General features: G+C 42.2%; 1 protein-coding gene across 1 annotated transcript in view; it reads left to right on the top strand.

Moving 5' to 3' along the window:
• The first annotated feature begins 330 nt into the window (after window positions 1–330).
• The window catches only part of LOC126109546 (translation initiation factor IF-2), a 719,414-nt gene continuing 697,198 nt past the window's right edge, over window positions 331–22,546 (top strand). Inside the window, exon 1 of the mRNA XM_049914562.1 lies at window positions 331–568. Within this exon, the coding sequence (XP_049770519.1) occupies window positions 331–568 (238 nt within the window). The remainder of the gene's footprint in view (window positions 569–22,546) is intronic.

Below are 22,546 nucleotides of genomic sequence, written 5' to 3'. Positions count from 1 at the left end.
GCGCGCTCTGCGCCAATCGGCAGCCGCCGCGGGCAGACGGTGCTGCCGCGCCGCGGCGGCGCAGCGGAAGCTCGGCGGTGCCGCAGCGCGCCCGCCGCCAGTCGTGCTGCGACCGCCGTGGCTCGCGGACGTGCGTGCGCTGCCGCGAGGTGCCGTCCCGTCCCGACCCGACCCCTCCGTCCCGATGCGGCTGGCTCGCTCGGGCGCCGCGGCGCTTTGAGGCGGCCGCGATGCCGCCGCCGCCGTCGTAGTAGCGGGGCGTCGTCTGCCGTCGAGCCGGGGGCGGAAGGCGAGAGCTCTGGGCGCGCCGGAGGCGGCCATGCGCCGGCCATGACGGCGCCCGTGCCGCTCGCAGTGATGACGCTGCTGCTGACGATGATGGCGGCTCGCGGGGCCGCCGCCTCCCAGGCGGTCGTCGTCGCGGCCGGGGGCGGGGGCGCGGGCAGCGAGACGCCGCCCCCAGCCGTGCCGCGCACTCAGCTGGGCGGCCCCCGCGGGGGCGACGACGACTACGACTACGACGAGGAGTACCTGGAGGAGGAGCAGCCCGTGACCGGCACGGCCTCTGGTCAGAAGCCAACCCTCTCTGTCCTGCTGCCAGCCATAAGCGCTTTACCACCATAAACAGTATGGTCCTACTAGTTTCACGGAGTTAGAGCCACATTTGGACCGATACATCTCCATACAGACAAGAGTAAAACGAATAAAGGTTCTGTTTCGGTTAAGATGTTATTGAACTGAACACGAAACTATAAAGGAACAATTATGTACTCATATTTATTTCGTAATTTATTTCATACGATAGCCAATAGATAGCCCAGCATTCTTTGTCTAATTGTGATAAAAATGTTCAACCGTCGAGAGATTGGTAGTCCAATTTAAAATAGGGCAGATTGCATAGAAATCTAGAAGAATAATAAAGTCGTAAGGGAGATGGACATAAAAAGTATGGTGTGTAAATAATGAAACGTACATTGGTCTGGTAAGGTAAAATCAGTGTAATGAAGCAGAGCTTATATGACTGTATGACAAGTAACGATGGTGCAGTATAGCTAAAACACTCCTTACAAAATAGACCATCAGTTACATAAAAGGACAGTCATTTACGCTCTCCTGTATGAAATTTATTTTACCTTACTGGATGAATGTGCGTTTCATCATCTGCACATCATTTTCTTTGTTCTTTTACAGTCCATCTAGTATAGTGCTTCATCTTAACATCAACTGTATCCAGACGCTGTTCCTTGCATTCTGCCTTTCCCCAGTCCTCTTTTTAGCTAGATGGTTTTATCTGGCAAGCAGCATTTTATCTAAACCTCACCTTCTCTACATACCGTACAATCATACAAGCTTTGCTTTAGAGTACATATATACGTTGCCAGTCTGAACGTAGCTTTCTCCACCTACACATTATTATTTCTTTTATCTTTTACAGCCACCTCGTTTGTCTCCTTATCATTAGTCTAGATTTCCTGTTTCAGGATGATGTATCCTGAATTCTGTCCTATTTTAAATTGGACTTCAAACCTCTCCACAGTTGAACATTTTTATCACAATTGGACAGCGATTGTTATGTCATCTACTGGTTATCCTTTGAAATGAATTATAAAGTAAATGTGAAATGAGTTGTGAAATAAATTAAGAACTAAACACTTGTTTATATACGTGTGTTTCCGTGAAGATGTGGCTCTAACGCTGAGAAAGTAGCTGGATCATAATTAAAGATTTGTCGTATAGCTGAGGCGATCTTTTCATCATGCTAAAATTCTGCAGCTGTGGATGCCGACAATACAAAGTTTTCTGCATAAGCACTTTAATCTCGTCTCGAGGCGAAAGCTCGATTCTCGTGTCCATTGGCAGCGCGGCTGAGCCAACGAGCAGGGTGCGAATGGCGAAATACTGGGTTGGTGCATACGTCCGCAGCGTTTCTCCGTAAGCTCAGTAAACACAACAGATACACACGACAGAATTCAGTCATTAACAATACCGGCTGTTTCACAGTTCATGTTACGTACTTGTAGAGGTTGTAGAGGGGACTTAGTAGATAAAGTGTTACACAGGAACCCGTGTCCGAAAACGGCATCAAAAGCCGCTACAGAGCGTCAAAGTTGTAGGCACCGGCAACCGTAAACGTACGTACGTACAGGGGGATACCGTGATGATGTTACAGACTTTCCAAGGGTGATGGAGACAAATAAAGGTACCAGTGTGAATTACGGGTCCTTTTGCCGCAAAAGAACAGAGCCAAAGTGACAAGCGAAAATCATTCTGATATCTCTAACATTGGAAGACATTGCTAAGAATGTGGGTTATGCAACTTTCATAGGTGGTAGTACGGACGAAACGAGAAAAAAATGTCTAATAAACATGGGCTCTACAGTGAATACCTGAGAATCACTGAAGTGCGTTTTGAAATGGTGAAATTTGTCTGACCTGTCTGTGATGTGTCTTCGTCAAAAAAACCTATTTCTGGTCTTTTTCGACTATGACATGACTCAGACAGGTCAGACATGTCTTAATATTTCCAACGTGCACTTGAGAATGGCCACAAAGCACAAATCATGATTGTGTAAAATAAATGAACCATTAACAGTCAAATGGCTGAAATTTATTTGAAAAAAATCTATAAGACTGTGGCCCCCCACAAAGGAAAGACCATTAAGTGCTCATAGCTCCTCAAGTACGCATTTTAGAACCAATGTTTACTGGACATTTTTTCTTGTCCTTGTACATACTGCCATCTTTCAAAGCTGATTACTCTGCGTTATTAGCAACAGCAGTACATGTATTTCACTATCAGAGATATCAGAATGATTTTTCTCCTGTAACATTTGACTCGTTCGTTTCCGTACAAGGGCCCCTTACCTCGAATTGATACATTTATCAGCCTCCATCACCCTAGAAAGTTTGTAACATCCATCACGGACTCCCCCTTTATATACATTCTCCAAATGACAATACGTAGCTCAGATAACAGCAGTGAACTGCAAATGAAAAATGACACTCGATGAATAAACCCATAGCAGTTGGAATACCGACACTCAAAACAAAAAAACTGCGGAAGTTATGAACCAACGTAATAGTTTGACATTTCACGACACATGGCTTTCGCTATACTCGCTACTACTCAGTATCCGTTACGTGTTCCAATTATCTTTAAACTAATACTGGAATGATGCGACTGCGGGTGTGCTGGGGCAGGATGGGCAGTCAGATGTGAAGTTCATTTTTCCTCAGGGCGGGACAGCTGCCCCACCACCGAGTCTTTTTCTGTGCCCAAAACTGAGCACGTTTTGAAACGATTCTGCCACAATATTGTTATACAGAGTTGCAACACTTGCCGCTGTGAAACTTTTCTTCTTCCTACAGTGGGGTCTATGCTACGGATCTGTTCCGTGTTCTAAGTATCCAGCCATCCTTTTGTTGGACTTCCTACGGACCTTGTATCTATAGGTCTGAAATTTAAGGCTTGTTTTGATAGTCTTGAATCCAGCATTCGGCATTTTTCGTAGATGTTCTAGCCAGCGATTAGACTTGATCTTTTCACTTACAGAATACATCCGAAGCTCTGCTCTTATGTCTTCGTTTCTTAGTCTATCTAATCTTGTGCAACCTTTATTCCGCTCAGAAATTTCATTTCTGCCGCTTGGATTCTGCTTTCTCGCATTTTAGTACTTGTCGAAGCTGCATTTCCAAATAGCAATGTGGAGGCTGCCATTACCTTAAAACTTGATTTTTGCGTCTTTTCTCATTTTATTTTTCATTATTCCATTAACTGTTCAGCATATCATTTGATATTTATGCAGTTTGTTATAAGTGTTGAGTTCATTCTGGTAGCTTATAGTATTTTCCCGGTAACTGAAGTGACTTAATTGTTCAGTGGTCTTGTTTCCTATACGATCTTAGTCTCCAGCCCCTTCGCCACTTTGAAACCCATCGCTTTTGTTTTTGTATCGGATATCTTCATACTCGTATTAGATTCTTTATAAATTTGGTTCAATCTATACATTTGTAGCAATGTTTCGCTATCCTGTAGAATTGGAAGATCGTCTGCAAAACGCACTTTATTAAAAAATACGTCACGTGGTAGTCTCAAGCACGGGAACAGTTCGTTGTTTTCGCGCTTATGTTACGAAAGTGTGGATAATAAGATACAACCTTATCGAACCCCTTGGTTTATTGTGACGTAGCATGGTTAGCCTTTATTCTTATTTTTGTACCCCCATTTAGAGTTTCTATTACCTTTGTTATTTGCTGACGATATCCATTCCTGCGTAATATGTTCCATAAGATTTTCCTATTTACACGGTCGACGACTTTCTGTAAGGCTACAAATGCGATGTGTCTTTACGTATTGAACTCTCTTGATTTTCTATAATTTTTTTAAAGTATGGAAACATCAGTACAGAATGTTGCTTTTCTGAAACCATTTTGTTCTTCAGATAACAGATTTTCGGCAATAATCTGTAAACATTGATTTATTACCTTGGCGTAAATCTTACTCACTGTGCCCGCTTATGTTATTCCACCGTGAAACTAGTTCGCGTTATTGAGCGCCTACGTTTATCGAAGGGGGGGAGAAAATATTCCAAAAAGGACATTTTTACGTTACAGATTCGCTGAGTTGGGAATATCGTGCACCACGGGATCTAATTTGACACAAAGTGTACAGAACTCATTGTGTCTGAATGCCTGCCTTGTCTAATGTGTCAGGTACCGACTGCATTGAAAGTGTAGTATTATGTTTCATTTAATTTACTGATAAGTTTTTTTAGCCTTCTCATTTTCTGAATGAAAACTTTTTATTGGTAGTCAGTGCGTTATTCTGCGACAAAAGAGAACCAACATGTTAAATTAAAAAAATTGGTACGATTCTTACATTCTATCCTAGTAATGACATTTCCAGGGATTCCTTTGATGGATTTCAATTATAAACTGAAATACGTAGATACACTGGTGGGCAAAGCTTAAGGACGAAAGTAACTTTCGCATGATATGTTACTGCTAAGTAACATAGCTGAATGAAACGTGGACCACACACATAAAGAACTGCTATAGTATAGTACAGAAGCTAACTGAAAGAAAGAGTGACGAAAAGGACTGTCACTTTTATTCAAAGACAATAATTAGGCTGAAGTCATCATTATGTTGGACCCCAGGACGTTACAAAATGCGGGACATGTTTCTTAATGTGTGGCGTAATCACCAAAGACGGCAGTGCATGGCCCTCCCATGCACAAGAAGGTTGGTTTTGAGTTGTTGTGGCAGGGCGTTCCATTTCCCCAACAGCGCGTCTGACAACAATGGGATGGTCGTTGGTGGATGTACGCGTGCTACAACACCCCTCCGGTACATTCGCCAAATATCCTCTCGTTCCAAGAGCCGCTCCACTTGCACTCTTCGATGTGGTCGTACATTGTCATCCATAAAAATTAAGACAGGGCCGAAAGCACCCCTGGAGCAAGGTTCGTACGGCAGGAGTACAGTGTCACCGAAGGTTGACTTACCAGTGTACCGCATTCAAACATTTGTACGTCAGCACGCACATGCAACGTTGTGCCTTCCCACACCTTCATACGTGGACCACTAAAACAACCATATTCGACATTCCAAAAGACTGCAGAGTTGCACAGGTCACACCAGTATTCAAGAAAGGAAGTAGTAGTAATCCACTGGATTACAGGCGCATATCATCAACGTCGATATGCAGCAGGATTACGGAACATATATTGTGTTCGAACATTATGAATTACCTCGAAGAAAACTGTCTATTGCCACACAGTCAACACGGATTTAGAAAACATCGTTCTTGTGAAACACAACATGCTCATTACTCACACGAAGTGTTGACTCCTATTGACTCGGGCTTTCAAATAGATTCCGTATTTCCAGATTTCCATAATGCTTTTGACACTGTACCACACAAGCGGCTTGCAGTGAAATTACGTGCTTATGTAATATCACCGCAGTTATGTGACTGGATTCGTGATTTCCTGTCGTAGTAAGTGATGGAAAATCATCCAGTAAAACAAAAGTGATTTCTGGCGTTCCCCAAGGTAGTGTTATAGGCCCTTTGCTGTTCCTCATCTATATCAACAATTTAAGAGACCAACTGAGCAGCCGTCTTAGGTTGTTTGCAGATCATGCTGTCGTTTATCGACTAGTAAAGTCATCAGAAGGTCAAAATAAATTGCAAAACGATTTATGGTGCGGAATTTGGCAACTGATCCTAAACAGTGAAAACTGTGAGGTCATTCACATGACTGCTAAAATGAATCCGTTAAACTTCGGTTACGCGATAAATCAGTCAAGTCTAAAGGCCGAAAATTCAACTAAATACCCAGGAATTATTACGAACAACTTAAATTGGAACGAAGATACAGATAATGTTGTGGGGACGGCTAAACAAAGACTGCATTTTATTGGCAGAACACTAAGAAAGTTTAATAGATCTACTAAAGAGACTGCCTATACTACGCATGTCTGTCCTCTTTTAGCACACTGCTGCACGGTGTGGGGTCCTTACCAGATAGAAGTGACGGAGTACACCGAGTAAGTACAAAGATTGGCAGCAAGTTTTGAATTATCGCGAAATGGGGAAGAGAGTGTCACTGAATGATACAGGCTTTGGAGTGATTAAAATAAATGCGTTTTCACTGCAGCGGAATCTTCTCACGAAACTTCAGTTACCGACTTTCTGCTCCGAATGCGAAAATATTTTATTCGCGCCAACCTACATAGGGACAAACGATCACCAGAATAAAATAAGGGAAATCCGAACTCGCATCAAAAGATACAGGTGTTCCTTTTTTTCCTCCCGCTGTACGAGATAGGAATAATAGACATTTATTCTGAAGGTGGTTCGATGAACCCTCTGCCTGGCACTTAAATGTGATGTGCAGAGTATCCTAGTAGATGTAGATGGAGGTGTAGACAATGATCGTAGGTGCATGATGCGTTCAGACCTCTTGCCATGTGTGAGTACATCCAAAATTGACGCATATATATATATCTCAGAGCCAGCATTCGGCAAGTTGAAAGTGGTAAACGTTCGAAAAAAAAAAAAAAATTAAAATATCGAGTGGAAGCTACTTTTAGTAGCCCAGAACTGGATCAAGATGGTTCGCATCTCCTATTTTGAATTTTCGTTATGTGGCTGCTGCAACTTTACCGTTACAGCGCGGAATCGCTGAAAAACAATATCTGTGAAAAGGCTGCGCGCAGAATCGAATTTTTTTTTTTTTTTTGGGTGGTGGGGGGGAGGGGGGAGATCTCAGCGAGGAACATGGGGTGAAAAAATTTTAGGTTGAGTCTAGACCCGCGGCCATTTCTGCAGCCATTCCAACATCTGTATTACTGTAGCTCTTTTACAGTATATTAAGGTAGGTTTGTAGCTGGTGCCGAGGCAAATTGTGCGAATCTATTAATTCCTTTCGCGAAAGATTTTTAGATGGGCTGAAATTAATGCTCAGCTAATGGCACCATTGGTATGTGCACCTTTCTGATTTTATGTGCAAAAGCCGTCACCCTAAAGTAACAGCGGATAGGAGCGAGATTGATGGTATATTGGACCTTGATCTTAGATGCTTTGAGCGTTTGAAAAAATATCGATTCGCTTAGATTTTACGTGCGAAAAAACACTTTTCTCTGAGAAGTTTTCGAAGCGCTCTATTGCTGTACCTTAGATGTGGATAGATGTCTGCCTACTACAGATTACGACCCTCTTCAACTGTCGGTGGTCTCTGTCAGCCAACAGACGAGGTCGGCCTGTACGCTTTTGTGCTGTACGTGTCACTTCACGTTTCCACTTCACTATCACTTCGGAAACAGTGGACCTAGGGATGTTTAGGAGTGTGTAAATCTCGCATACTCATGTATGACACAAGTGAAACCCAATCACTTGGCCACGATCGAAGTCCGTGAGTTCCGCGGAGCGCCCCATTCTGCTCTCTCACGATGCCTAACAGACTACCGAGGTCGCTGATATGGAGTACCTGGCAGTAGGTGGCAGCACAACATGAAAAACGTATGTTTTTGCGTGTGGCCGGATAAATTTGATCACATAGCCTATATATAATGTGCATGTGTCCGTGTGTGTTTTTTGAGACAGAGATATCTGTAAAGACTGAGCTTATTCCACCTTCAGCTCCCCTCCAGACCCAATGTCTACTTTACTGGACAATTTTTTTTATATATTTGAACCAAAGACGAAGAATTTTTAATTTTACTCAAATATGCAATAAATGTGTCCAAGTATACACGAAGAAATGCATGAATATTTTCTTCTATTTTTTACATAACTCAGGGCTCAATGGGTTAACCGTCCCTGTACTGATCGACAAGGTGCAACAGGCGTGATAACTCCGTCCCACAAACTGACATCCGGCATATGTACAACACACTGCATGCACGACTGCGCTTCTCCGCTGAGTCTTGCCGACTGACTGGTCGGGTGTCTTTCTGCCTTGGACGATTTCTTTGATTATCTAAATAAAATTCACCCAAAAATACAGTTTACCATGGAAAAAGAAAAGGATAACAGAATATCTTTCTTGGATGTCTTAGTTATGAGACGGTCCGATAGAAGCTTGCAATATAAAGTTCTTCGGAAGGCGACACATACGGACAGATATTTACATAAAAATTCTAATCATCATCCTCAACAAAAAAGAGGTGTCATAAAAAGTCTTGTCGATCGAGCGGAACGGATATGTACACCTGAACATTTGGATGCTGAAGTGAAACATCTGAAGCAGGCTTTTGAAAAAAACGGCTACTCAAGCAAAGAGATAAATAGAATTTTGCGTCCAAGGAACAGAAACCCAAAAGAAAAGAATGAACCGCAACGACAGAAAAATACAGTAGTTCTCCCTTTTATTAAAAAAGTAACAGATCGGATCGGTAAGATTTTACGAAAACATGACATAAAACCGATCTTTAAACCAACAAAGAAAATAAGTCAAGTACTACGATCTGTGAAGGATAAACGCCCTCCCCTGTCGACATGTGGTGTGTATAAAATTCCATGTACCTGTGGTAAAGTTTACATTGGTACTACCAAAAGAAGCGTAAACACGCGACTGAAAGAGCATAAAAAGTCTTTGTCGACTTGGAAAAATAGAAAAATCAGCTGTAGCGGAACATGCTCTTCAACCAGGCAACCACCAAGTGAAGTTTTCGGATACCGAAGTTTTATCTACAACGTTAAATTACTATCCACGGCTATATAGAGAAGCTATCGAAATTTATAAACATCACGATAATTTTAATAGGAAAGAGGAGGCTATGAAACTTAGCGATATATGGACAGTGGCTCTACAAAATTGCTAACAATTTTTATCTTGGACAAGGTGGTAATCGATAGTCAACCTTATCTTTGCTATGGATTATCAGTGGCTCTACAAAATTGCTAACAATTTTTATCTTTGACAAGGTGGTAATCGATAGTCAACCTTATCTTTGCTATGCTCATCACGTATCACCTGAACCACGCCCCCCTTTCTCACAATATATAAGTCACTCTCAGACACCCGACCAGTCAGTCGGCAAGACTCAGCGGAGCAGCGCCTCTGAGGAAGTCCAGCGCAGTTCTGGACGAAACGTAAGGAGCAGAAAAGTTCTTGGACCACGACCTCACATCCCGGAAAGTATATCAACAGCCACGTACGTCACCCGGTCGTGAAAGCCTTCATTCTACAATACTAAGATGAGGTGTGGACTTCCAACACCCGTGTACGTCCAACATCTATTTTTGGTCTCACCGTCCTTCAATCAATGCCATTTACACATTCACTAGCCAAATTTTTCAAGCATTAAATAATAAAATACCGCCTGCTGATATTTACTACGACCTATCTGAAACATTTGACAGTATAAAACAGTATTCTCGTGGGTAAACTGAAGTTCTATGGGACTGATGGTATAGCCAATCGCTGGATAATGCCATATCTAATCTAAAGAATTCAGTACTTCTTAACCCAACCAATGTAGTCTGGGGATAAAATTCTGGCTGGGAAGAAATCACGTGTCGCGTTCCCCAGGGCGCAATCCTAGGTCCACTGTTTTTCCTAATATATGTAAACGATCTCCTGTCGAATATACAACGAGCATAAATATTTATATTTATAGGTCATACTAGCATTGTAATCATTCCAAGTGTACGCAGAGAAACAGCTGAAATGGTAATCAAAGCTCTTAAGAGTATCACTGACTGGTTTTCTGCGGATGGTCTCACCTACAATTATAAAAAGAGGCAACATATTTGTTTCTGCACATCTACCGGTACTACACCAGTGATAAGTGTAACGCATAGTAAATAGGGTGGAAACTTCAGAATACTTATTTGTCCATACTTAAGAGAAATGAAACTGGATCAGCATGTGGACGTATTTACAAATTACATTGCGGTTGGAATGTAAAATGGCTCGTTCCTCATTATTACGATTTATGGTACAAAATGATCCGTGGAACATCTAACTAATTAACTAGCTAACAATCAGCGACAGTGCCACGCGAACTGTTTACTACACGTATCGTGTCATATTGACATGCTTCGTACGTTCCCGGTATAATAAAAAAAAGTAAGATGGATAACAAGTGAACTGTTTCTGTTCTCCTGATTTTTGTTTACTTGTAACCAGTTTTTGGCACACTGGAGCATCTTCAGGAAACGACTAACTGGCGTCCAGAAGGGACACTAGTTCTTCGATAACCACACGTTGTAAGCAAAGATGCAGTCAACTTGCACAGAAAGTTGTGCATCAGACTTGTTTTTTAGCTTTAAAGTCAGTACCACCATTAGAGTGTTTTTTATTTGCAGTGTTACATTTACACGATCATGATTTCAGCTTTAGATTGCCATTATCAAGTGTTTTAATGTTATACTGTGCCTGAGATGGCATACTGTCGTATTCAAAATACAATTAGACACATTGTCTAAGAGTCAATATTATTTGACTAGAAATATTGACCCTTAGACAACGTGTCTAAGTGTATTTTAAATACGACAGTATGCCAGCTTATGCACTGTATAACATTAAAACACTTGATAATGGCAATCTAAAGGCGAAATCATGATCGTCTGAATGTAACACTGCAAATAAAAAACACTCTAATGGCGGTACTGTCTTTAAAGAAATATATTATGACTGTGGCCCTACATCATGAAAAAATTGTTTTTTAGCGTTGCGTAGTGTAATTTACAGCCTAATCCACCTACTTAGTCCGACAATTTCTGTGAAATTCAGAAGGTAGGACCGTCATCCCTGAAAGGAAGTCCCATGTTGCTCTCGACATTTAATCTCCCGCTTCTTCCGCTTGTACGCTTTTCTTCATGGTGCGTATGCACATGTTTCACAATTGGCTCAATTTCTTCTGTTGTTGCTTGTGACACACAGTTTTCATTTACCGTTATTTCTCTTTGTTTTCTATCTTTTTTGTTGATTCTGTCGCAGTTTAATGCAAAAACAGGGGCTGTTATTTGATTCGTCCGATCCGTCGTCACTCGATATGCGCGCAAATCCACGTATTTCCTTTCTTTTATCCATTTCGGATGCAGAACACCGCAGCTGTTTTAGTAAATTACACTGTAGGAAATAGAAAAAACCACCACAAGTTTTTTTTAAATGATTTTATTATACCGTTACTAGTTTCGTCAGCGCTGTCATCGTCAGAAGGCAGCATTGACTTATTTGCAAGTTTTACATTTATGTCCTAAAATATAACATAGTTTTTGTGATTGCACAGTTTACAAACAGTTTTACATTTGTATCCTAAAATGTAGCGAAGTTTTTTGTGATTACATAATTTTACACTTATGTGTATTGTATAGATTGTACTTACTTCCTGAAAAACCTTCTTTTGGATATTGTACGATAGAGATTTCGTTTTCTTTTACAATCCATGCTGATCAATGAACTTTACTAAGTGCAAGAAGGCGGACACATTTGATTTCATGGGCTGCTGATCTGATGCGCCAAAGAACGTGACATGTGTAGAGATATTGCACACTTGCGCTGTTACTTCAAATGTACTTCTAAATAGTACAGATAAATTTATACAGTTAGACATTTACTTATTTATGTTTGAATGATAATGGCCAATGAAGAATTTTCTCTCTGTCAGTGATTTATTATTTCTATAACTTCAAATTATAGGAGTTGTACTATGAAGAACCCAAAATTTTATTCAGCTCCAGTAATTTAAAATGATAGAAGTAATAATTTACAGACAGAAAAAAATCCTTCATTGGCAGTTACCATTCAGACTTAAACAATTAAATGTCTAACTATATGAATTCATCGTAGCATGGAGAGCTGCATCAAACCAGTCTCAGGACTGAAGACCACAACAACAACATGAATTCATCTCTGCTATGTAGAGTCTTTGAAGTAACCCAGAAGTGTGCCATATCTCTACTCGTATCACGTTCTTTGGCCCAACATATCAGCAGCCGATGTAAACGAATGTATCATCCTTCTCATATTTAGTTCAGTTAATTGATCAGCATGGCTTGTAAAAGGACATCAAATCTCTGTCTTATAATACGTAAAGGAGGCCTTTTCAGGAACTAAGTATAGTGTATAGAATATACATTGGTGTAAAACTACGTAATCACAAAAACTTTGCTACATTTTAGGACACAAATGTGAAACAATTTGTAAACTATATTATATTTTAGGACACAAACGTAAACCTTGCAAAGAAGTCAACGTTAGCACCTGAATATGGACTCAGCTCCGAAAGTCATTTCAGAAAAACTTGTGGCTAGTTTGTCTTTCCTACAGTGTAATCCACGAATTCCCTATTGGTACCTTACCTGCGTTGTACTAATAATTGCCAACATCCCGTCATGGGTTGAGCATAGCTGAGGTGGAACTTATGATCATCTAGAAACTGGGGCGATATGTCCAGCTCCTGAAAGGGAATTTTAAAGGAACCGTTTTGCATTTTTTTCGTCGTTCTTTTCCTTTTTAATTGGAGTTCGCAGCGGTGGAGACAGTTGCGTCAAGTTCCTCGCACAGCCATAAAGTCAGCGGGATGGAGCCGGGCGTATCGCTTCGAGAACTGTCCGATTGCTGTTGGAAAATTCATCGTCCGCCGCCGCTGAGATCAATAGCGGGCACATAGGCCGAGCGTCTTGCTGCACTACCAGAACAATGCTCACACACACACTGTGCTCGCCGATCACCCTGCAAGCTCCCAACGACTGGTATTCAGGTCGTAAATGTCGTTAAATCTCCCTGTCTGTGGCAGGCTGAGAAGGGAGTTTGCTTAATTTTATCAGCAGGGATTGATTACTTTTATTCATTTTTATATAAGCCTGCTGTGGAGAAGGATCTTATGGACACTTTTTCTCTCTCGGCAGCGTAACCTTCCCTGACCATTCTGCCCGCTTTAGAATTGATGTTTAGGCCCATCAAATTTCAGAATACAATCTTATCGATTGAATTTGAAGTCGCAACGGATAACGCAATTGTAATTTTGGGGACGGTCAGAGAATACTACATCCTGCACGAATCTAGTCTTGTGCCAATAATTTTAGTAAAGGGGCAGTGTGATTGATATGATTCTCTTTTCTTAGGTATGGTTTAAATGAGCAAGCCGAGAACGGAAATTACTTCGAAAAACAAAGATAATTTTATTTTAACCAACATTAGGCAAATTTACGAAGTTACTTCTTAACAATCTTTTGAATACACATTAACTCTGGACAAAGATTATTTAACTATGCACATAGATTATTTCTCCTTTGAATTACAAACTGTGTTGCCTTTGATTTGCATCGTCCTGTGGGGGGGAAGGAAAATCTTGGAGAGCACGTGGACACTACTACTATGCTGATACATGCACATGCACTAAGTTATCACTGAAATGCAAATATCATAACTATTTCTCTATGCAGATTTTCTATGTACAGCGGCTGGCATCGAGCAGGACTCGTGGCTGGTATCTCCAGCGCGAAGTGCTTGAATACGAAACGATTCATCTTAGAATAGCTATCCTCGTCACTAAATTTTCAATAAGTTGTTAAACATCGACACACGCTAGCATAAATGTTCAGCAATCGCAAAAACTGGCTACAACACCCTCTATTAGCTTTCTCGGCGGTTGCAGTTTGAAACTATGCAGCACGTGGCGGGTCGTAACGGAAATCTCGAACGGAGAAGATTATTCTTTTATCGGATAAATTGAACAAAAATCAATAAATGGTTCTTAATTAATCAATCGCGAAAAAGCCTTTGATAAATAAATTGTTAACATTAAACAAATTTAATCATTCAAATACCTTTGTCCTGATTTCGACGCAGCGTTCTGAAGGAGCGTCTGGTCGCTTACCTGTCTTCCAAAAAACTCCTCGTAACCGTTGCGCGGATCTGTCTCCCGAGCAGCGCGAGGTGGTGGGGGAAGCCCATGACCAACCTCTGGTAAGAAGACGTTTTTTTTAGACTTTCGCACCTCTGGTCGAACCATCCTGTTCCTGCTCTTTGCCTTCCACTGACTGTGTTAAAGTTGGTAGAAGATTCTGAGACCCACTACATCTCTGGTTTGTCTGCTACCACACACTCAATACATTCACACCTGACCACGTACTTTAAGGAGAGGTGGGGAAATGTAAATAGGGAATAAATATTAAATATTGTAATGAGAATAAAAGACTTTGATCCATAATTGTTTCTACATGCATATAATTTGGGGCTGAGATTATTTCACTGTCCATTAATTATGTAAAGTAATTGAATTTACGCTGATAACGTCTACCAGCTGATAGCAACATAACACTGATTTTAACTATGTAACGAAACCTATTGTGACGTTACAACCGCACAAACACAAACCACAGGCTTATCCAAGAAGTGCGTACCATAACAACAGATTTCAACAACAGGGTTAAAAGAGAAACAATAAAAATGTATTTACACTGCCTGACAAAGAAGGTGAAGAAGCACCCAAGAGGGGACAGGGAAACAAATGAATATGCATGACGTAAGAGAGCATGCGTTGTTATTCCACTGATTACAAAATCGAGTCAAATTTACAAATCTGAATTTTCTCATGTTGAGAAATCGGAAGGAGCAATATACTTTATCTGATAAAAACATTCTAAAACCAAGATCGCATAAGAATTTCTGTATTTACGACAGGTTTCGATAGATTTTGCTGTCATCTTCAGGCCCTCAAAAATTTTTAGTATAAAACGTGTTCATTTTGAGTTGGAAATTCACGCCAAGTTGTTATGTTAGCGGATAAAATGTAGCACATTATACAAGAGTTTTTCATAAATATATAATTACAAAGTGTGCAGATAACGTAATCAGATGCGCTGCTGTGCGTTTTACTGTATGTTGTCGTTTGTAGGACTCAACGCTGCTATAAATTTTGCTGTGTATTGTGATTGTTAGGTATTAAAAATCATCTTCGGGCGCTACATATACGGGCACGGTTTTGTCCACAAGGTGCTTTTTGATTCTAAATTTTTCATTTATGTCGAAGCTTTGTCCTGCTCCATTTTATCCACTAACCTGGCTTCAGGTTCCAATTAAAAATGACCACGTTTTACACCGAAGAGCCAAAGAAATTGGTACATCTGCCTAATATCGTGTAGGCCCCCCGCGAACAAGCAGAAGTGCCGCAACACGACGCGGCATGCACTCGACTAATGTCCGAAGTAGTGCTGGAGCGAACTGACACCATGAATCCTGCAGGGCTCTCCATAAATCCGTAAGAGTACGAGTGGGTAGAGATCTCTTCTGAACAGCATCCCAGATATGCTCAGTAATGTTTGTTTCTAGGTGAGGTTAGGTTAGTGTTTTTTAACGTCCCGTCGACAACGAGGTCATTAGAGACGGAGCACAATCTCGGGTTAGGGAAGGATGGGGAAGGAAATCGGCCGTGCCCTTTCAAAGGAACCATCCCGGCATTTGCCTGAAACGATTTAGGGAAATCACGGAAAACCTAAATCGGAATGGCTGGAGACGGGATTGAACCGTCGTCCTCCCGAATGCGAGTCCAGTGTGCTAACCACTGCGCCACCTTTGTTTCTAGGGACATTAAGGCCTGTGTTTGATGCGGGTAGACTCCGCTCCCTTCTTGCCAGTGCTACTCCGCTTTTTATGTCCTCCTCGCTCCGTCCATCATGGGTTATTTTGCTGTCAAAATACAAGAATTCCTTAACATTGACAGATACAGACGATTTCATAGAGTTAGCATTCAACTTGCCGCGTAATCGTGACTCGTTTAGTTTCATAATCGGAAAAAGATCTTCCATACAAATATGTAGATTGAAATATTGTAGTGCTTTCCAACCTCGTTATGGAGACATAGAAACTCTACCTAAGGAAAGCAATGTAGGCGACCTGGCCACTTGTAACGGAAAAAGATCTGTCTTTAAAACTGAAATTACCTCGCAGGTCAGTCAGCTATACCTGCATCTACTCAGAGGCGCTTTCAATTGAAACGGGAACCGGTATCGGAAACAGGTGTAAGATTGACGGTGTCCTCGAAATCTTTATGAAACATCCCTCGTAATCATACAATGTAGGCTTTCACGGAGGGTCTTGTCTTCAGCTGAAACTTCCGGCCTGAGAGACCGTGGTCGATGTATAAAATTTCCACCTAAAGTTTCGTCTGCATTTTCTGAGGTCGTTCGGCTACTGCCACTGGGCCTCCAGGAGATGTCTGGCGCCTTTTGCAGTTCTTAAATATTCCTTAATCTTCTTGGTAGGTCTGAAGATTGTTTCGATCCCATACGTGGCCAGAACTTTCCCAGTAGGTGACCGTTGTTGCTCTTGACTTCTGGCTTGTTTTCTTCTCGTAATTATATCAATGCCACAGTGAATTCTTCAAAATTCGCGTTTTCTTTAACACTAGTAAGCTTAGGGAACTGTACTGTACTTATCAGAATATATGCCTTCTACAAAGCGATATTCTTTCTGAATGGCTCAAGTGGCTCTATCCGACTTAACATCTGAGGTCATCAGTCCCCTAGACTTAGAACTACGTAAATCTAACTAAGGACATCACACTCATCCATGCCCGAGGCAGGATTCGAACCTGCGACCGTAGCGGTCGCTCGGTTCCAGACTGAAGCGCCTAGAACCGCTCGGCCACACTGGCCGGCCGTTTTGAATCCGTCCCCATCGAATCAGAAAGAAGTCGCGTTTCCGTCTTCTGTCAAGTCAAATGCGAAGTCTGCACTCCATTCCGGACCTTCCAATTTTCGTTGCTGCACTCGTTTTTCCTTCATAAATACGACAGCGAGTTTTAAATAGAAAGATCGTTCCAGGCAGGCACCTCTACTTAGTGTATGTACTTTGTACTAATATATGAAGCACCCATCCTCTTCGTTCAGTCCCATTGAAAACTTTTGCAACTGAAAAAGGAACCGCATGCGACTTCAGAAATGTTGCTGTTCGTACGACCAGTTCCTTCACGTGCCCCAGGTCTGCAACTTTAGCTGAAAGAGCTTCTTGATGTGCAGAACAGTGAATCCCATCTGTCGATCGTTGTAATTTTTTACTCTTTGACTGTCAACTAAATCTTTAACTGGTTTCTGTTGGTATTGTAACGTTGTTTCATAGCAAATACGTAGCAGCTGTCGCTTATGCGAACTGAGAATTCTCATTCCGGTCTTCTGTGATTCCCATTCATTTTAAAGGATTGTGATAACAGACAGCTCGACTGCCTCTTTTTGTGCAAACAGCTGCTGGGCCAGTGAACGTCCTTCGTGCCACAGCGAAGGCTAAACATCGCCGACAGAAGAGAGGCGTGCCGACCGCAGAATCCCGCACGCACTGCAACAATAACAAATGAAATGTGGCGCTGCTTCGGCTGCTTCCGAGAATGCCCGAGCAGAGCCGAGTGACTTCCCCCACCCCATCCTCTCCCTCCACACGGCCCGCACACGCTGCACGCGTGAAGTCTGGCACGCCGTGGCCGGTCCTCACGAACCTAACACCAGATGGGAGAAAACTTTTCACAGGAAAGACGAATAACATCACTTCACATTCTATTCATGTAAAAATTATGGTGTGGACTGTTTCAAATTATCACAGTATAACTGTATACATGTATATGGGTGGGTGCACTTACCACGTGATAATTATATATTTTTATTTTTATAATTACATATTTTATGATTTTGGTTGGGGTAGCTTTAAATATTGTGGGCTAGCATGAGACTTTTAATTAACTTATACCGCTATAACACTCGTACGGACATCGGTTGCCCCGATTTTTTAAACACAACGCGCGATTCACCGCCTTCTAATAAATAGTTTGCGTGAGCGCTGCTATTTAGAAAAGAAAATATGCGATTTCTTACGCAAACTTTTAATTATTAATATGGGTCTCAGGGGCTACTGGTTGTTTATGTACCAAACTACACAAAGATTAACTGAGATATTGCGGAATGTAATGATTTTCAATATTTCTTGTTCATTATTTGCAAGGCAAAACTGGAGAGAATCTCATCTGCCGTTAGGCGGCCTAAATGAAGCATACTGAACTCTTTCAATGCTGTGAATTTTGATAAATGAAATCTATCACTACTGTCTTTTTAACTTTGAAATTAATAAAAGGTCAAAACTGAGAAGTCTCTGGCATTTACATTTAATATTATGACATGAAATTTTAATTAAATAATGCAGCCAACCTAATGGCCGACTAAATCCTGCTAGGGGAGATGAGCTCCCTGCACTACGAAGTTCTGTAAAAGTTTTGTTAATTGTAATTAATGGTTTCGATCATGAGAGGTGACAACTAAGTCAATAATACACACTTTCTAATAACAATTATAAGTATATTTTACTAAATGACACCCAAACTTACATTAAATATTATCCAGCGCTACAATGGCGGCCTTCCTCTAGACGAAACACAACAGAAGAGCTGGTTCAATCAAAGCATTGTCTCTGATCTTCATGGTCTATGTTACAAAGAGATTATACAAAAAAAAATGTGATTTATTAATTACATCGATATTGGGTTTTTATAATAATAATTTACAATCTTTACTATTTGTTATACATCGCGCAGATGTACTTAGTCTTTAGATAATTTATGTTTCACACGTCTCATAACAAAAACTTCTTTCCACTTTCTCCAAATGTCCATTTATGTGACGTACCGTCACAAAATCTCTAAGCTTCATATCTAAGAACAAAACTATACTACTATAGAAAAGAATCACTGAAGTTGCCTTTACTCTAGGAGTCGAAACGCATCACTAAAATAAATAAGTACTGCATTGCAGAAAGAAAATACGTTGAATTTTTAAAACTATTATTTATTCAGTTTCATTTTTATTTTTCAGACGTTTCGCGATTGACGTGTAAGAGAAGCAAAACCTGTAATGTTACGGCGACCTCGCTTCTTGTCCCCCCTTTAACTCGTAAAAGCTGATATGTATTTAAAGACAGTCTTACTTTTGTGCCACCAGGAGTTGCTGACGAAATGTACCTTCAATTTCAACTGAATTTTCCGTTGCCGCAAGGAACAGTTTCCTGATGTTGGGCAAAATACTGTTTACTTGATCACGAATCGGTTTTGTGAGGCTACTGTCAGCTGACAACTGAAAGTCAGAACCACAGAAAAAAAAGCAGAAGCACGGTTTTTGTTCTGATACTACTCCATTACAGAATTCCATCACCTGCAAATAATTCTAGGCTGCAGTTAATACTGTCTACAAGGCCATTAAAATGAAACACGAACAGTGTGGGTCCCAACTCACTCCCCTGGCGGATGCCTGAAGTTAGTTCTACATCTGTCGTTGACTCACCATCAAAGACAGCATACTGGTTCCTCCTTATCAATAAATTCTCATCATTCCTTGATACCTCAAATGAACCCACACATGACATTTAACTAGAACGTCGATGGGCAGGGTACTTTGCAGAATGAGGAAACTGCGATGACCGCATTGAGTCTCCTCCATGTGAGTACCAGCAGAGAGCAAAGTAGAGGCCCTGGTTGAAGAAGTACGAATAAGAACCAAAATTCTTAAAAAGCCCATTGGGCTTCGGGGAAGCAGGAGAGCTAAGAAGGGTGGGAGGGCTTGTACTGATAAAAATAATTCTAAATCTGGTAAAGTTTGGGAATATGAAAAATTGCTTGACCTCTTGAAGACCTGGTTGTGTCGTATTTATCGAGAGATTGTACTTCTTAATGTAAAGTACAAAATTCCGTTCCGCTATCTACTGGAGAGAATGATCACATTCAATGGAGATACAGTCCCACAATGTCCTTAGAGAAGGGTTGAAAGACCAAAGGGATATCAGGAGTGTCGAAGATTGTCAAGAACATCTTTCTGTCACTCATCGCACCCTGAACTGCCATTTTCGACTTCGAAATGTGCGAGGATCAACGTCCCAAGGAGCGGGGTGGTTTCATTGACGCCCTTTAGGCCACCTCAGGACGTCTTTTCATTTTTGAGCAGCGTCGTGTCTGGAATATTTTCCTCAGCCATTCATAAGTAAACAGCGTCGTTGCAACGCTGGGTGTCCCCGTTTTGACCTCTATCTCACAGACGCCAAGAGAAGGGGCGACCAAGCGCAGTGGATAGCACACTGGGCTCGTATTCGGGAAGACGACGGTTCAAACCCGTGTCCGGCCATTCTGATTTATGTTTTCCTGAGCCGCCTCGGGCAAATGACGAGACGGTTCCTTTGAAAGGGCGCTGCCTACTTCCTTCCCCATCCTTTCCTAATCCGATGGTATCTATCATCTCGCTGTTCGGTCCACTCCCCGAAATGAATCAACCAACCACTCCGTCTTCAGGCCACGAGTGGCCTAACGGGACCATCCGACCGCCGTGTCATCCTGAGGATGCGGATAGGAGGGGCGTGGGGTCAGCATACCGCTCTCCCGGCCATTATGATGGTATTCTTGACCGAAGCCGCTACTATTCGGTCGAGTAGCTCCTCAATTGACATCACGAGGCTGAGTGCACCCCGAAAAATGGCAACAGCGCATGGCGGCCTGGATGGTCACCCATCCAAGTGCCGACGACGCCCGACAGCGCTTAACTTCGGTGATCTCACGGGAACCGGTGTATCCGCTGCGGCAAGGCGAACCAACCAACCAGGAGGGGTGAAATGTGCACAACTGGGGCTGTGACGATCTTCTCACAACGTGGCAAGTCCACTGTGCCGTTGGGCAGAACTGTAGTGAAATTTGGTGCTAATGTGACAGCTTTAACGCACCTTGCAGGTCACATGAATTTATGAGCTGTGGCCTTTTTGCGTGTCTCGACACCTAGCTGTATCAAGCGTGGCCGCGCCAGAGGGTTACGTCGCAGGCCGCCAAGCCCTTGCACCATTACGGAAGGTCGTAGGCAGCTGTGAGTCAAGTTTCAAAGTTCTACGTCGCAATGGGAGGCAATTACGGGGCTGGAGAAAGTGATGCTTTAATTTTATTTCTCAGTCTAGTTCTCTCTCTCTCTCTCTCTCTCTCTCTCTCTCTCCATGTCTTCTCTCTCTCTCTCTCTCTCTCTCTCTCTTATTTACGAACATAATACACTACTGGCCATTAAAATTGCTACACCAAGATAAAATGCAGATGATAAAAGGGGGTTCGTTGGACAAATATATTATACTACAACTGAAATGCCATTACATTTTCGCACAATTTGGGTGCATAGATCCTGAGAAATCAGTACCCAGAACAACCATCTCTAACCGTAATAACGGCCTTAATACTTCTGGGCATTGAGTCAAACAGAGCTTGGATGGCGTGTACAGGTACAGCTGCCCATGCAGCTTCAACAAGATACCACAGTTCATCAAGAGTAGTGACTCGCGTATTGTGACGAGCCAGTTGGTCGGCCACCATTGACCAGACGATTTCAATTGGAGAGGTCTGGAGAATGTGGTGGCCAGGGCGGCAGTCGAACATTTTATGTATCCAGAAAGACGCTTACAGGATCTGCAACATGCGGTCGTGCATTATCCTCCAGAAATGTAGGGTTTCGCAGGGATCGAATGAAGGGTCCACTGTTCAAAGTGCCGTCAATGCGAACAAGAGGTGACCGAGATGTGTAATCCATGGCATCCCATAGCATCACGCGGGGTGATACGCCATTATGACGATGACGAATGCTCGCTTGCAATGTGCGTTCACCGCGATGTCGCCAAACGCGGATGCGACCATCATGATGCTGTAAACAGAACTGGATTCATCCGAAAAAATGACGTTTTGCCATTCGTGCACCCAGGTTCGTCGTCGACTACACCATCCCAGGCGCTCCTGTCTGTGATGCAGCGCCAAGGGTAACCGCAGCCACAGTCTCCGAGCTGATAGTCCATGCTGCTGCAAACGTCGTCGAACTGTTCGTGCAGATGGTTGTTGTCTCGCAAACGTCCCCATCTGTTGACTCAGGGATCGAGACGTGGCTGCACGATCCGTTACAGCCATGCGGATAAGATGCCTGGTATCTCGACTGCTAGTGATACGAGACCGTTGGGATCCAACACTGCGTTACGTATTACCCTCCTGATCCCAGTGATCCGGCTAACAGTCGTTGGATCTCGACCAACGTGAGTAACAATGT

This window comes from Schistocerca cancellata, chromosome 12 (assembly GCF_023864275.1).
Source record: "Schistocerca cancellata isolate TAMUIC-IGC-003103 chromosome 12, iqSchCanc2.1, whole genome shotgun sequence".
In the NCBI taxonomy this organism is placed as follows: Eukaryota; Metazoa; Arthropoda; class Insecta; order Orthoptera; family Acrididae; genus Schistocerca; species Schistocerca cancellata.
This window is presented reverse-complemented; position numbering and strand designations above follow the sequence as displayed.